Consider the following 17,210-nt stretch of genomic DNA (forward strand, 5'->3'; position numbering starts at 1 on the left):
CAGCATGTATGTCTGCTTTTTCGTGTGTAGAACTCCGATTGAGTGACCATCTTTGAGTGAGTGATTCCACCTTGAGTGTCATATGATATAATATAAAGTGGTGTGAAAAAGTGTTTGCCCCCTTCCTGATTTCTTATTCCTTTGCATGTTTGTCACACCTAAAAGTTTCAGATCACCAAACAAATGTAACTGTTAGATTAAAATAACACAAGATAAAATGCAGTTTATAAATGAAGGTCTTTATTATTAAGGGGGAAAAAAACCCCTAAAGAGCTCTATAGAAAAGTGATTACCACCCCTTCCCCTCCACCTTAAATCATCAATTAATTGTGGTTCATCACATCTTTGAGAAGCAGAGTTCAATTTTTGTAGCCACATCCAGACCTGATTACTGCCAAATTTGTTCTCAGTCAAGAAATCACTTACATATGATCTGCCCGACAAAGTGAAGTAGAGCAAAAGATCCTCAAAAGCTAAACCTCACGTCGCAATCCAAAGAAATTATTATATTAACCCCAAATTTCTGAAATTTCACACGCTGCGACGTATCTGATGAGCGGTGACATCAGTAACATCACCTCTCATCAGCAGTGCAACATGACCCAGATTAAATCAGTAACTCTGATTAGCAATAACGCAGCTGATGTCACCGCTCTTCGGAGGCATCGGGTCTCTCGTAGCGTGACGCAAAATTGCCTGTAAGCAGAGTTCATGGAGCTTCAGAACGATGTTGCATAGACTTTGTTCATTGAATTCGTTCTGGACTACTTCAGACCAGCTGGGAGTTGTTTTTTTGTTGTTTTTTTTTTTTAACTTTTGAATAAAATGGTGAACGAGGATTTCCTGTTTTATTTGTCTTTTGACTGTATGTTTGGGGGTTTTTTTCCTCCCAGATATGCTGTCTTAGACCATGACTGGCTCGGTGGACTGGCGGATTCTCTGGACCATGGCTGACCTGCATTGTTGTGGGGTTTTTTTCCCAATTAAAATAAATTGATAATCCATAGAAAAGTTTCGGGGAGTGTTTATTAAAATACATTTTTTTTGTGTTTTTGGATTACTGGGTTAGTAATAGGGGGAGACTGATAAAAACCTCTCTATTATTGACACGGGTCTTGATGAAAGCTGACACTACCAGACTGACCTAAACCCCATAAACCATTACCCTGATTGCCAAAGCACCAAGACAGTCAGGAAGAACCCACGTGAAGCACCAGAATTAAAGCAACTAATGTGATGCGCCACTTCTGGGGTGGCTGCAGGCTGACATTTTTTGGCTAGCAAGTGCTCAATAACCATGGACATTTCCAGCCTAATTTCATCAGCCTGCAGTTGTCTGCTTTACTGTTGCTGGTTATAAAAAATGAGGTGGGGGGAAGGTGACGCCACCCACGTTTTGTATTTTTTTTTTTTTCCCCCAGTTTTGCGTTAATAGCAGTAAAATTCTCTTATTTATCTAGCATTTATTCATCTTTGTACATCTTTAACACACACAAAAAAACCCATTCATTTGAGTGTCATGCGTTTGTTTTTTTTCCTGTATGTGTCACAGATATTGCACAGACGGCACACGTACCAGAAACCTGTACACATAATCAAAACAGAACGTGCCATACGTGCATTTTTTTAAGCGGATGTATGAAGTGTGAAATTCTCTCAATGCCAAGTTAAATTCAAAAGTATTATGAAATTATTATTTCTTGAATAATGGGAACAGATAACTGTTCCCAAAATGCAATGATTTGATCTTTTTTTTAATGTTTTTTTTTATGGCAAAAGGAAGATGTTTTGAATTCTGTTTTGTTTTTTAAACCTATGCTTCCACTTTTGACTGTTAAAAGACCCATTAAGGGACTTGAAGCTGTGATCGTCTGATTGCCTATGCTATATATAGCATTTCTATGTATAGAAGAAATCACAAACTCCTGTGAACGCTGGCCACGGCTGTCTTCTGCAGAGAACAGTGAGAGCCCACATTAAAGGCAGGGACACTACATATGCATGTTGTGAAGGGGTTAATGAGGGAGTAGCCCATGCAGCCCATTAGTGTTTGAGATATCTGTCCAATCACCTTTTTGTTCTTTTTAAAAGCAGTAGCTACATATTAGATTTGTAATTCCTAAACCCTTCTCCAATTAGGGTGTGAATAACCTTACATTAATGCTGAGAATCTGCACTTTAAACCCATATTGACTATGGACAATGGACTATATGACAGTGGAACCTTGGATTAAGAGTAACTTGGTTTGAGTTTTGCAAGACAAAGCTTTTTACAAATTTGTAACTTGGTTTAAGAGCAATGCCTTGCAAGAAGAGCAAATATTCTCCATGCACACAGCGCATTGCTTGTATTGTACCTCCCACAGACCAACAACTCTATGGTAAATGATCGTGCAGTTTAATTTGTTTTGTTTTTTTACTGCACAGTAGTTTGTATTAGTGTACTATAATAATTTTATATGAATACAGTACATTATTGTATTACTGTAATAAGTTTGTCTAAATACAGTAAATATTTTGGGTTGTGGAACGAATTGTCTGCGATTCAATTATTTCTTATGTGCTTTGATATAACAGTAACTTAGTTTATGAGCTCACTCCCGGAACCAATTATGCTTGTAATCCAAAGTTCCACTGTATAACTGTATCTTGAATATGTTTTGGTGAATGGCTAAAATGCCATAAGTTGTTAAACTGTCCAAATATTTCTAGACCCAACAAATTTTGTTTGCAGGAAGGAGTTCAACGTAAAAGGTGCCTCTCAATATGGAGGGAATCTATATGGTGGGGAGGTTGCTTTATATTCAGTGAATGCGCCACTGTTTGTTTACAGAGTATAAGAAACATCAGAGTTCAGTTATGTCTGTCTTAGGCAAGTAGAGTGCAATTCATTGGTGGAACTGGGCGGGGTTTGTAGTAATTGTGAGGGTGGTGGTGTTTGTTTCATTTTTTTCAGTCAGTACTTTTGGGAGATTACTGGGGGTCATCATGCTGTTTGGGCAACTTTGCTGGCATTATATGGCAGGGAGACCCCATACTGTTAAAGGGGGTTTTGCTATCAAAACGTTGCGGACATTACATTGTGTGTGATGGGGTTTATGGGGGTAGGGACATTACACCATGTGTGAGGGGTGGATCTGTGGGGGGAGGGCATCACACGGTGGGAGGGGTGAATTCGCCTTAGGGAAGACAGACTATTTATTAGTCTCTTCCTTCCTATTAGCTGTAGATATACTGCTGACCAAGCTCTGTAGGTACATGGTACAATGGGAGCACTAACACCTAACCTTTCTCACGTGGCCATTCTCACATGGCCCCTCTAGAAATTTTATTACCCACACCAACTTTAATTGCTTAACACAATTATAATTGTGACTTAAAAAATAATGTTACGACTTCCTGTTCCGGCGCTGAGGATGTAGGAAGTGTGGTGTGGAGCTCCTGCACCGGCAAGAGCTCATACTAAGAATCAGTGCCCATCCAACACCCCAAAGACATAGCTGCTGGGGGATAGCTGCCTCTGCAAGAGACTCCCTGAGAAAAAGCTGGGTGAGCGACAGATTGAGGGTCTGGCAGACGCACTGGGGTAGAGACCGGAGGATCCCCTGACCCAGGACTCCTGCTGTGAACTGTGGACTGCCACTGATAGCCCTCGCTCTGGCCAGATTACTGTGAGGAAGACAGAACACAGCAGTCCTGTGCTGGAGCCTGGCATTAAGAGCTGAGGCCAGGGACAGATACTGGATCGGGTAGGTCCGGGTGCCACCCTCCCCCTCCTCCTTGGGTAGCACGGATCACTGAACTGCTGGTTGAGGTCCCCGCTGGTACCCCTAGACTGTGCTAAGTCGTGCCCTCACCTGTGCTGAAGAGAGAGTCCTGAGGACTGCTGGCGGTCTGGAGGGGAGAGAAAGCTGCATAGTGAGCACTGACGCAGGCAGTAGAGAGCTGTCTGGGCGGGAAACGTCTTTTTTTTTTTTTTTTTTCTTTCTCTTTGAAAACTCAGCCTGCCCGACTGCTGGATCCCCAGGAAGCAGGAAGTGAGACATCTAGTGGGTGAAACAATATAGTGCATGTCACACAGAGCCATTTGCAGGACACTGCCTCCCTCTAATGGCCATCATACAGAACTGTATCTTGTAAATTGATTGCTGGCTTCTGAAGGAGCTGACAGTAAGCCACTCATATACTAAGACCCTCACACTACAATTTATTGTCTCATCTTGTTAAAGGGACTGTGCTTTTGCAACTTACAGACCTGTGCTTTATGGAGCGGTACCTCCTACGTAGTGCACAAAAAAATCAACTACTCTTGCGTAAGAGACAGGGCCAGCAGCGAAGGGGATGAAGAAATGGCACCGAGCCCCCTGGAAGAACAAGTCCCTGTTGAGATATCTCAACCGCTTCACAATGCCTTTGTGAGTGAATCTGCCGAACACTCTAATGACCGCAACAAAGAAGTTGGCACGCACATGCAAACGGTAGACTTTAAAACAATGGCAATAGAGGTTGCAGCTAATATCATGCCAGAGATCCAGAAAACCATAGAGAAAGCTATTCAGAATGCCCTCCACAACTTTCAGGGGCAATTAAACAAACATAAAGGACAGATAGAGGAGTTGGAACAGAGAGTGTCATCCCTGGAAGAAGATAACAGGCAACTGTCCTCACAGTTAGAGGAAACTGTCACAGAAACGAAACGCCTAGCGGACAAGGTTGAAGATTTTGAGAATAGGTCCAGGCGGAGCAACCTGAGAATGGTGGAGCTATCTGAAGCGGTTCCCGTAGCCGATCTTCAACTCTTATGTGAAACAGATCTCCTGGCGGCTCTGGGAATTAATAGAGGCTGTAGAGTCGAAAGGGCTCACAGGGTGGGCCCAGACCTACGCTTCCATGCCCAAAAATCTGGTGATCAGACAAGACCACGCCAAGTGATCATGAAATTTTTGGACTACAACGAAAAGTTTGACATAAGGGCCTACAGAAAGAGAACCCAACCATTGATCATAAAAGGAATGAAACTTCTTCTGTTCGAGGATTATTCTGCAGATGTGGCCAAGCGAAGAAGAGCTTTCAGCAAAATATGTGTGTCTCTGCATCAAGCTAGGAAGAGCTTCACACTTCAGTACCTGGCATTACTGAGGATTTTCCAAAAAGATGGTGTCAACATTGTCTACAACTCTGCAAGGGACGCCGAAAGAGACATTTGAAAAAATACTGCAAACTGCAAAAACTGCAGAGAGAAGGGGAGACCGAGAGGGGGACAACCGAACAATGTCACCGAAATCCCAGAGGCCAACAGGTAGTAATAGGTGTAGGAACCCAGTGATAACTTGTGAATGGTGATGTAGTATATACCCTTACCCTCTTTCCCTTTTAAAACGGTCTTGACTCTTTTCCAAGCTGTTTGTGAGATAATACCAAGATACTGAATGAATGAACTTTTTTGGGAGGAGAGGAAGTGGGGGTTGGTGGGGGAGGAGCCAGGAATGGGTTATGTCATGTGGGGCCTGCCATGCCAGGGGATGCTTGTTCACATCATTTCTATCCCCATCTGGGTATGTGTCCTGTGGTTTGGTGGGGGAGGATGCGGAGTGGTCTGGTTTAGACAAATTGTGAGGGGATAGTTGGGGGATACGGATGTCGTCCTGATTGATATTCGCTACATTTCATGTGGTACAGGTTGAGTTTCTCTAATATGCTTGTGTAATCAACCACTTTTCCAATCTCAGAAAAAAGTGAAGTCCATAGCACTTCTGGTGGTGTGCGCAGTTTGGAACACACCACAGTGCATTTAGAATTTAGAGTTATTCTTGCCCTATAATATAGTTATTGTTCTCTCCAGACATTGTCCTACTTCAGGAGATTCACTTAAGGGAAGAGGATTTTTTTCAGGCTTAATAGATCCTGGGTGGGGACAGTAGTGGGATCGGCAGTACAGGGTAGACATGCAGGGGTAGTGATTTTGTTCCACCGCAATTTAGTTTTTAAATTATTGTCTCAAGAGTGTGATGACCAGGGGAGATGGGTACGGGTCACTATAGACCATGGAGGAGAAACCTATTTTATATATATATAATCTCATATATAATCTCATATCTCTCTCATATCTCTCTCATATCTCTCTCATATCTCTCTCATATCTATCCTTTTTTGAAGATATAGAGAGAAAAATTGTCCTGGATAATTCTCCCTTGATAATTACTGGAGGTGACTTTAATACGGTACATAGGATAGAGGAAGATATAAGGAGTCAGGGTAGGACCCCCCAGAGAGAGGAGAACGCACTCACCTCTCTACTTTATCAGACTGGGCTGAGGGATGTCTGGCGCTGGCTGCATCCTGATGCTAAAGAATTTACTCACTTTTCCCATGTCCACCAGTCCTGGTCGAGAATTGACTACCTCCTGACCTCTGAGAGTCTATTAAACAGGTTGAAGTCGGTCGAAATTTTTGATTTGGTTAGATCAGATCATGCCCCAGTGGGTATGGAACTGACGGACAGGGTGGTCAGGGGAATAGACTTTATATGGAGGTTTCCAGCCTTCCTGACAAAGGACAAGGGATTCAATGACAAATTGCGCTGCTGGTGGGATGAGTTTGTATCTGACAACAGAGAACACGTAGATGAAACTTCTCTGTTTTGGAACACGGCAAAGACTGTGCTGAGAGGCAGAATTTTGATGTACGTCTCTTCCCTTAAGAAAAAAGTGAAGGAGGGGTATTCTGAATCGAGTGCAAAACTCAGACATGCCTATACAGAGTTCCTGCAGAACCCCTCAACTCAAAACAGAAAACATTGGAAACTGACCAAACAAGAATTTGAGACGTGGATAGACAGGAGGGAGCAGGTGTATAGAGCTAGGAAGAGGTCGAATTACTTACATACGGCAACAAAGCGGGTATGCTTCTTGCGAAATTGGCAAAGGGACGTTTACAAGTATCACCCCTAGTCAGAATAAAAGATGGACAAGGAAAGGTAACCTCTGATCCCAAAAAAATAAATTTCACTCTACAAAACTTTTATAAAGATCTATACAAACTCTCACACACAAATACGACAGAGGGTAGAGCCTTCCTCCAAAGCTCATCTCTCCCTGAATTCACGCAGGAGCAGCAGGATGTCATTAATGCAGACATAACGGAAGGTGAAGCAAACTATAAGTCATCTTCAAAATGGAAAGGCACCCAGTCCTGATGGGTATAGTGGGGAATTTTACAAAGCACTCAAGGAACAGTTTTCCCCGGTATTGACTACTTACTACAACATTTTGACAACAGGAGATATTCCAGGTAGATCCAAGGAGACGTATATCAAAGTAAGTCCAAAGCATGGCAAAGACCCCTTGGAGGCTTGTTCCTATAGACCTATTTCACTTATTGACTTAGACCAAAAGATTATATCCAAAATAATGGCTGACCGCTTAGCAATGGTGCTTCCCCAACTGGTGAAGCCAGCTCAGGTGGGATTTGTTAAGGGAAGAGCTGCAGTTAAAAACATAAAAGTCTTGACAGTGCTGGACGAGGTAGGACAACAGCAGCATTTAGGAGACAGACCAGCCCTCCTAACTCTTGATGCAGAGAAAGCATTTGATAACGTTAGTTGGGAGTGGCTGGGGGCGACGTTGGACTCATTCAATTTAAAAGGCAAATTTAGAACATTTTTGGATGGGGTCTACAATAGTCCTACAGCTAGAGTACACACACCAGGATTCCTCTCTGATTCTTTTCGCTTGCACAAGGGGACCAGACAGGGATGTCTAATGTCACCATTGCTGTTCAACCTGGCTATGGAACCCTTTGCTAGATTTATGGAGGAGTCCGATCTATGTGACGGAATCAGAGTAGGCAAAGATAAAGTTAAGATTGCTCTATTTGCCGATGACGTCATACTTTTTTTTTTGTCAATACCACTAGAGCAGCTGAGGAGGATCTTTGACCTTATTCAGAAATTCAGTGAATATTTGGGGTACAGGATTAACATCAACAAAAGTGAACTTCTAGAATTAGGAGACAAAATACATCAGGAGCAATGGGTCAAGCTAGGTCTGGACCTACATATCTCAAAGTCATACATAACATATTTGGGGATAAAGATAGGAGACCAGATCAACTCTATTCACTTAACTACACCCCCCTTATAGGTAAAATAATGGGGGAACTACAACGGTGGCATCACTTACCAATATCTCTTTTGGGTAGACGTCACCTGGTTAAAATTGTTAGCTTTGCCAGACTCCTATACCCCTTGCAAACCCTGCCCTTGATTTTAAAATATTTAGATCTAGACTGAAGAAGGCCTTTACACATTTTATTTGGACAGATAAAAGACCCAGAATTGCACTAGAAAAATTGATGCTACTGAGAAGTGAAGGCGGGGTTAATTTTCCAAATATACGTGCTTATAATATCGCCTCTTTATTTAGACATGTAGTGGACTGGATAAACGACACTAGTTGCTACTCAAACACCCATCCAGAACGACAGTTAGCCGCCACTTGGGATCTGACCGCTCTTATCCACACTAGACAAGCTAAACTACCACAGATAGTGAGATCCTCCTTTTTACTAAGGGACACCATAATATGTTGGAAGGTAGTGAGGCAGGCCTTTCAACTTCCCTTTCTGGTTTCCAAACATATGCCAATATTTGGTCACCCAGAGTTCCCCCAGGGAGCTGAAATTAAGAGGGTCATTGATCAGAGCTGTGATCAGTTGCAGACAGCAGGGTCCATTATGTGCCTGAAGGAAAAACGGTGGATGTCTCCACAAGAAATTATGGACAAATTCAAGATACACAGGAAACCTTTCATGCAGGTCCTGCAGCTTCATTCTTTTTGTCAGTCTAGAAAGTTGGAGAGGGAATCTGTCTCTCATGCCTTAGATGACAGTATAGGCCCACGCACCCAAATGGCGAGTATCACCTCATTGTACAGCACCATGAGGCATAAATTTGTTAAATTAAAACAGAGCAAATTGTTCAGAACATGGGAGAGGTGGACAGGAGATGAGGAGATAGCGACAATATTACAAGGGTGGGAACGGGTGAGAAAATCCATCTTGTGTGAGATGGAGGGAGACTTATTTCAAGCTCATGCACACAGCGCTGTATGGCTTTAACATCCAGCCTTCCCATAGCTGCCCTGGCCAGATTACAGCATGTCCTAAGTGTGGGGTCCCCTTTACGAATCTGTGGCATGGGGTGTGGGAGTGCACAGAAGTAACATATTGGAAGCGAGTAAGGGACCAGATTCAAGCATGTTGGGTTACGAAACTTCCACAAATACCACAGGCTCTGCTCTTCCACCAATTACGCCCGCCCCCCCCCCCCCCCCCCGAATCTGAATCACAGAGTATGGTAGACAAAACATAGATTCCTAGAAACATCCACACATTTGTTTAGTTTAGTTTGTTTAGCGAGTGGCTTAAACCAAACACGCCATCAATGGGAGCAATAATATCTCAAATGAAACCTCTATTGGGACTAGAACTGATAGAAGCAGAAAGGAGTAAAGAAAAGTCAGTAGGAAAAGTTTTTCCGCTGTTGAAAAAATCATTGGTTTTCATTATAGTCCTCAGGAAATTCTGAAAATAATTAGCCATTTCCGCCATACAGAATGGTATTGTCTGGAAGACCCGAGAGGGACATTGGGGGTTTTGGGACCATCATTAGACACTTTACCATCTCCATATGGTACATGTTGTCGACACCATAGCAAGAACATAATTGTGGAAGGGTTCACACTCACGTTCTTATTCTTTGTTTGTGATACTACCTTTTATTTTTTCTTCCTTTGCAAGGTTTACAGTTGCATTGACGAACAAATCAATCTTGTGTATGCTGATGTTTACTATTTGACCATGGAATTGACTGTTTAATTTTTTTATGTTTAAATTTTTTTTATAAAAAAGATGTTTTAAAAAAAATAAATGTTACAAATACTGCCATTTTCCCATTACTTGTATGGTGTAAATATAATGTATCAAAAGTCCACTTTTCATTTCCACTTTGTTCTATGTTTCAACCTATTTCTTACTTTTTACTAGGAATTATTGACTTTATGATTGAACAAGCTGGTCCACCTTCAACTTTAATCCAGAATGTGAAACAAGTTCAGGAGTACTTGAGAGATGCAAGTGATGCTATAGTTATTGGAGTTTTCATTGGCAACAAGCAAAAAGAATTTCAGCTTCATCAGGATGCAGGTTTGTGTGTGTGAATAATCAGGGAGAGGAAAAAGCGAATCTGAATTAGTTTATACCAACTTGGACAGTGAATTATTTTTGGCCTGACCAAATACAACTCTGTACAAGATGTTTTCTGTTCTGATTGAGAAAAAAAAATATATGCACTTGTGGGATAAAGTCCTTTAAGAGGGCTCTTTCACCATCTGCCTGTTTTGCTATGTAATCTGAGAGCACCATGATGTAGGAGAAGAGACCCTGATTGCAGCAACGTGTCAGTACAGATTTGCAACAGAGAAAACTGTGATTTATATTAGAACTGTTGCAGCCAGTAAACGAAGTGATACATCGCTGCAATCAGGGTCTCTGTCCATATTTAATGCTACTGTAATATTACATAGCAAAACCTGCTGACTAGGGATGAGCAGACTCGGAATTTAAAAGTTCGGATTTGCGCGGTTTCAAAGGCATTGGGTGCTGGACCCGGATCCGGGATTCCGGGTGTTTGATCTAGATCCGGCTCTCGAGAAATTTAAAAAAAATAAAGGAAAAATAAAGAAAATAAGAATGAAGCAAGCACTTCATACTTACCGAGGCTCCGTCATGGTGGCAAGCTGCTTCCAGGTCTCACATTCACTTCCTGTGCTGCACATTATGCTCATCGCATATACACTGCTTTCCCCGCCCACCGGCCATCCTGGCGTATGTGATTGCAGTCAAACGTGCCCCCAGACTGTGTGACAGCATCTGACTGCAACCATTCACAGACGCTGTCTGCGGGTCAGTATCTAGGTATAAAAATAAATAAATAAAACAATTGGCTTAAAGTTCTATCTATATATAATATATCTATTATAATACCCAGCAGAGATAAAGCCCACGGCTACAGGCTGCAGCCCCAGCACTGCGTTTATCTTGGTTGTTGTATCAAAAGAAGAGGAACAGCTTTTTTTTTTCTTATTTATTTTTTTTTTTTCTTATTATTTAAATGAATAACTTAAAAAAAAACCGATGTGTAATTCCCCCAATTTGATACCCAGCCAAGATAAAGCAAGACAGCTGGGGGGTTGGTATTCTCAAGCAGGGGAGCTCCATGCTTATTGGATTGCTCCCAGCTTAAAAATAGCAACCTGCAGCTGCCCAAGATTGTCGCATCTATTAGATGCAACAAGCTCAGCGCTTTACCCGGATCTTCCGTTGCCCTGTTGAGGTGGCGATTGAGGGAATATAGGGTTAATAACATGCCACAGCTGCTACTAAGTCCTAGATTTGTAATGGCAGCGTCTGAGACATCCCCATTACTAATCTGTAAGTGAAGTAAATAAACACAAACAGAAAAAAATCCTTTATTTGGACTAACATACAAAAAACACTCTTTCACCACTTTATTAACCGCCAAACCACCCCTGCAGGTCCAACGTAATCCAAACAAGGTCCCACGACGATTTAGCTCTGCTACATCCAAGTCACAGTGAGCGGCCATAGAGCATGACTGCCCGCTGTGAGTGCAGACAGAGCCTGAGCCACGTGATCAGCGTCACTCAGGTTATTTGTGGTCACAGCTGAATGTTCCCATGGTCCTCCACCTGTAACAACAAGTCACTGACCTCAGTGAAGTCAGTGACTTCACCTAAGGCCTAAGACACACGGCGTGAAAATCGGAGCGAGTGGAATGCGATAAAACATCGCATTCCACTCTGACCAATATTAACCTATCTGCCAGCATGAGCGATGATTTTCTCAGCCCTAATCGGCCCGAGAGAACAGTCGCAGCATGCTGCGGGTGCAATGCGATCCTTGTTTCTCTCGCACCCATTCAAGTTTATGGGGCGAGGGAAAAATCGCACTGCACTCGCATTACACCGGTGTAATACAAGTGCAGAGCGAGAATGGCAAATAGCCGACAACGGAGGAGAGAGGGAGCTAAATCCCTCCCTCCCCTCCTCAGCACTGGCCCTCCCCTCCTCAGCGCTGACCCGCCCCCCGCAGCTGTGGTCCGATCGCATGATCGGACCTCAGTCGCATTGACACTCTGCTCCCGCTGTGCTGCTGGCGTGAGCCGAGTGTCATGCGAGGATTGTAGTAGTCCCCGTGTGGCCCCGGCCTAAGGGGAGACCTGTATCTCCTGGCAGAAAACCATAGGGGGTGTGAAATGTATAGTTGTGTGTAATCAGCATAAAGATGGTACTGGAAGCCAAATTTGCTGATGGTCTGATTGGGGCCATGTAGAGAGGGCCAAGGACTGAACCCTGAGGGACCTCAATAGTGAGAGGAAGAGAAGTGAAGTTAGAAAATTATACACTGAAAGAGTGTTCATATAGCTAGAAAGAGAACCAGGAGGGAGCGATGTTCTTTAAGACTATTGAGTGGAGCATAGCTTTAAAGGGAACCTGTCAGCAGAATTTTCGCAATTAAACTAAAAGATTCCCCTTCTGCAGCTCCTGGGCTGCATTCAAGAAAGGTTCCTCTTGCTACTGTGCCCCCTTTGAGACCTAAATAAACACTTTATAAATTCTTACCTTTTTGTATGCAAATGTGTTTTTATGGTCACGGGGGTGGGCTGTATTTCGTCCTTTATTCGCACCCCTGCCGCTGTACGCCGTCCCCTATTGCTCCTTTACATACATGGGGACACCCCCCTCATGCAACTGTGTGCTCCCGAGGTCTCGCGCATGCCCAGTAGCACTCTCGCGGGACTGAGCACTGTGCAAAGCGTGAACTCTGGTGAGGTGATTGCACAGGCGCGAGATTATAGGCGGCGCTGTGATTGTCATCAGCAGTGTCATCCAAGTACCCGCCCATAATCTCGTACCCGCGCTTTTCCCTCTGCCTCCACCGTTATGCGCAAGCGCGTCTCCTCTATTGATCGGTGGTGTGCTGCTCCTCCCATCTATTTCCTGCTCCAAGGAAAGATGGGTAATAGGTAACGTGGTTCATATGGCCAACGCTTGCGCATAACGGTGGAGGCAGATGGAAAAGCGTGGGCACGAGATTATGGGCGGCTACTTGGATGACGCTGATGACAACCACAGCGCCTCCCATAATCCCGCGCCTGTGCAATCACCTCACCATCGTTCATGCTTTGCACAGCGCTCAGTCCCGCGAGAGTGCCACTGGGCATGCGCAAGACCTCGGGAGGACACAGTTACATGAGGGGGGCGTCCCCATGTATGTAAATGAGCAATGGGGGACGGCGTATAGTGGCAGGGGTGCGAATAACGGACGAAATACAGCCCGCCCCCGTAACCATAAAAACACATTTGCATACAAAAAGGTAAGAATTTATAAAGTGTTTATTTAGGTCTCAAAGGGGGCACAGTAGCAAGAGGAACCTTTCTAGGATGCAGCCCAGGAGCTGCAGAAGGGGAATCTTTTAGTTTAATTGCGAAAATTCTGCTGACATGATTCCCTTTAAGTCTGCATTATCTCCAACAAAGATCAAATTGATCTACAGATACGTCCTAGAAAGGGAGTAGTTCCCGACCTAGGACGTATATGTACTTCCTGGCAATCGCACAGGCATCAGCACTGTGCCTGGCATGATCGCCGCCGGGTAGTTGACAGTTAGAAATCCACCGGCATCCACCCTAATTATGGGCAAATCCACCAGAAAACCCAGAGCCCGTGCCTCCTCACAGCCTCCGACCACTAAAGGGGACATAGCCACACTCCTCACCTGCTCACAACCCTCCCAACGGGAGAACCAGGCCCTCCCGCCTGTGGCGCCATCACCGGACCCACCTCAAGGCCTGCTGGCCGGCAAAACCCCATCTCCCAGGGCCATTCATCAGACCTCCCGGCAGCGTCAGGAGATAATGAAGCTGCAGACCTCTCTTGACAAGCGGAGCGCCCTGCAGCGGCCCGCAAAACTGGAGGACAGAAGAGATGCAGCGGCGCAAGATGGCGGCTCCCCTCGTGGTAGCGGTGCCCTGGATGGATCACTGCCTGCGTCCCCGCTGAATGATTCCGTCAGCGGAGGAACACAGGGAATCCCCAAGACGCCGGGCGACACGCAGCTGCAGCTAGTGCAGGCTCACACGCCGCAGAGCACGGAGGACCTGCAGGACGCCGCGGCTCTGAGGAAGGTGAGACACGGGGAGGGAGGGGAGGGCGGCATGTCCCCTAACCATACTGCAGAGGAATGCGGGAGAGCGCCGGAAGGCCTGGGAGCGGCGCAGGTGATGGGAACTACTCCTGCGTCCCCGCTCAGAGAGAGGCAGGCGACCATGGCACCCCAAAAAGAAAGAGAGCTCCCATTGGTACAGGGAACCCCCCAGGCCCTGCGTTGAACCAACGGTGGCTCAAGAAGAGGAGTGGGTGAGGAGGGGGCCGCTGTTCCTCTCTGACATGCACCCAGCCATAAAGCAACCTGCATTAACCCAGCATTTTAAAAGCAAAGTGATTACTACTGCTGAGATGGCACCCCAGGAAGCAGAGATACAGGAGCTGGGGTCTGACCCCTCCCTTCCCCAGGCCAGTGGTCAACGGGATCATCATGGCTTTCAACCCCCCCAGAGATGGAGGTGAGGGTGAGAACGAGACACATGTAGCTATACCCCGGAGGAAAATACTCATAGCGACAGTGGCCTCAAACCAAAATATTGTCACTACTAACGTAATAGACATTTCCTCAGTCCCCGCCGGCCATGACCAGTGAAATCCTGAAGATAGGGAGCAGTCTAAACATACAACCGTAGGAGAAAACAGACCGGCCACTCTGGCAGACCTGCGTATACTATTGCAGTCAATACCTACCAAACAAGACATAACTACTCTAACATCTCAGATTGTCTCTGAATGCAAACAAGAATTTGCACAATTCCGTGCTGAGCTGACAGATGTTTCTTCAAAAGTGGACTCTTTCTCAGTCTCGAGACGCCTCGGCTAACAATTACTAACAGAAACGGTTAATCGCCACTCCGCCCAATTACAAAACCTCCAATCTAACCTAGATGATCTAGAAAATAGAAATAGGAGGAATAACTTGCGGATCAGAGGCTTACCAGAATCCATCTCTAATACAGACATCCCTTCCACACTGACGTCCATTTTTAATGGCCTACTACGTCGCCTGCCTGGAACCTTCATTGAGTTAGATAGGGCCTATAGAGCCCTACGGCCTCAAGACCCAAACAATCCTCAACCAAGAGACATAATTTGCCGGATTCATTTCTTCCAGCTTAAAGAGTTAATCCTGCAGGCAGCACATAAAAAGCAATCACTCTCCTACCAAGGCCAACCTATCCGAATTATGCCGGACTTGTCCCGATATACTCTGGCCCAGAGATCGGCTCTCAAACCGCTACTCACTCTTCTTCAAGAAAAAGAGATTCCCTTCAGATGGGGGTTTCCCTTCTCCATATCGGTCCGGAAAGGCCCCCAAACTTACACCTTACGAGCGCCTGGAGATCTGCCGGGCTTTCTGTCCAGTCTGGGTCTTCCCCATATGCACCTACCTGACTGGGTGGCGGTTACGGAAAACGGAGTGGGCCTGACTGGGAGACCCCCCCCCCCCCAGATCCCTGGACCGTTCCCCAGCGGGTCTCCTTCCCCCAGAGAAAGGCAGAAGAGAGGAGAAAAAATGAGGCCCAACTGCTAGTCGCCATATCACGTCTTAATGACTCATCTGAATTGAATGCCTACACCATTACAGTAAAACCGGACTCTGACCCTATTCGCCCACCCGCTCAGATTGTTCGGAGGGTTTGAAAGAAAAATAGACATAGAGAATAATACAGAGGTCTGTGTATAATAGTAGGCGATGCAGTGGCTATGTTTCAGTTGGTTACAGCAGAGCCATTATGAGAAAGTGGTATCTCTGGGTTTGTTACACATTGCATTCTCACCTCCCAAGTTTAGGGGTTGAGTTATATTTGTCTAAGGCTATAATCCTATGTTGCCCACAAACTATATCCCATTTTATTTAGCCGGTGGATGATAAGTTATGCTTTGTTATAAATGTGATTTAAATACAGTGTTGTGCAGGCTCCGGTGCTGCCTTGACACCTGCTTGACCGGACTTCGCCCCACATAGGGTGTGAGCCTCTGTCCCACCCCTCAGAGTGGTACAAGCTCCTGTTCAACACTAGTTTATTTTTAGTTTTTCGTACAGAGGCTATACCTCTGATTCTAGACGTACTGTTTCTTGGTTTTCTCTACATACTTAAATCTTTCTACCTTTATTTCCCTCACGGCATTGCACGAAGCACTATAGTCACCGCAACCTAAACGCCTTTCAGTCTGAATGACAGAATTAAGAATCGCCTCTCTCAACGCCAAAGGCTTGAACACTCCGGAAAAACGGGCACAAATCCTGCAGCATTTCCATCGGCAAAAGGTACAGATAATTTGTTTCCAAGAAACTCATTTTAAAGAAAATCATGCCCCCCACATCAAACATAAACATTACACTAGTTGGCACTTTGCCAATAACCCTTATAACAAATCTAAAGGGGTAGCCATAGCCATCCACAAATCCCTACCCCACCGAATTGTTAGTTGTACGAAAGATAGAGAGGCCAGATATATTATTCTTTTTTTAACGATCGAAGGCCAAACAGTAACTTTACTAAATGTATACGCCCCTAACCAAGAACAGGCCACCTTCATATCCACCTTGGTGGACATCGCGGCACCTTTGATACAGGGCACATTAATTCTGTGTGCAGATCTCAACCTTACCCTATATCCGGTTTTAGATAATTCAAAGAAAAAAATCACACCTATCATATAGAGCCATTAAACACATTAAAAAGGCCCTCCTCGGATTGCAATTGTGTGACATCTGGAGACTACAGCACCCCGAGGTCAGAGATTACACCTTTTATTCCACGCCGCACGATTCATACAGTAGGATTGATTATATAATGGACCAACATTCTGCGCTCCCTTGGGTGTCCTCTACATCCATCGGTAACATATTGTGGTCTGACCACGGTCCAATTTACTGTTCACTACAGATTCCTTCCCTTTCCAAAGTGATACGCCCTTGGCGCCTAAATGAAAGTCTACTCTCGGACCCCGTATGT

The 17,210-nt window shown here is 44.8% G+C and overlaps 1 protein-coding gene across 2 annotated transcripts in view; it reads left to right on the forward strand.

Moving 5' to 3' along the window:
• Positions 1-17,210, forward strand: part of PDIA4 (protein disulfide isomerase family A member 4) — a 342,287-nt gene that overhangs the window by 261,822 nt on the left and 63,255 nt on the right. For both annotated transcript variants that reach the window (XM_075314972.1, XM_075314971.1), the window contains exon 6: positions 10,045-10,203. In XM_075314972.1, coding sequence (XP_075171087.1) covers positions 10,045-10,203 — 159 coding nt within the window. The remainder of the gene's footprint in view (positions 1-10,044; positions 10,204-17,210) is intronic.

This window comes from Anomaloglossus baeobatrachus, chromosome 6 (genome assembly GCF_048569485.1).
Source record: "Anomaloglossus baeobatrachus isolate aAnoBae1 chromosome 6, aAnoBae1.hap1, whole genome shotgun sequence".
Lineage (NCBI taxonomy): Eukaryota > Metazoa > Chordata > Amphibia > Anura > Aromobatidae > Anomaloglossus > Anomaloglossus baeobatrachus.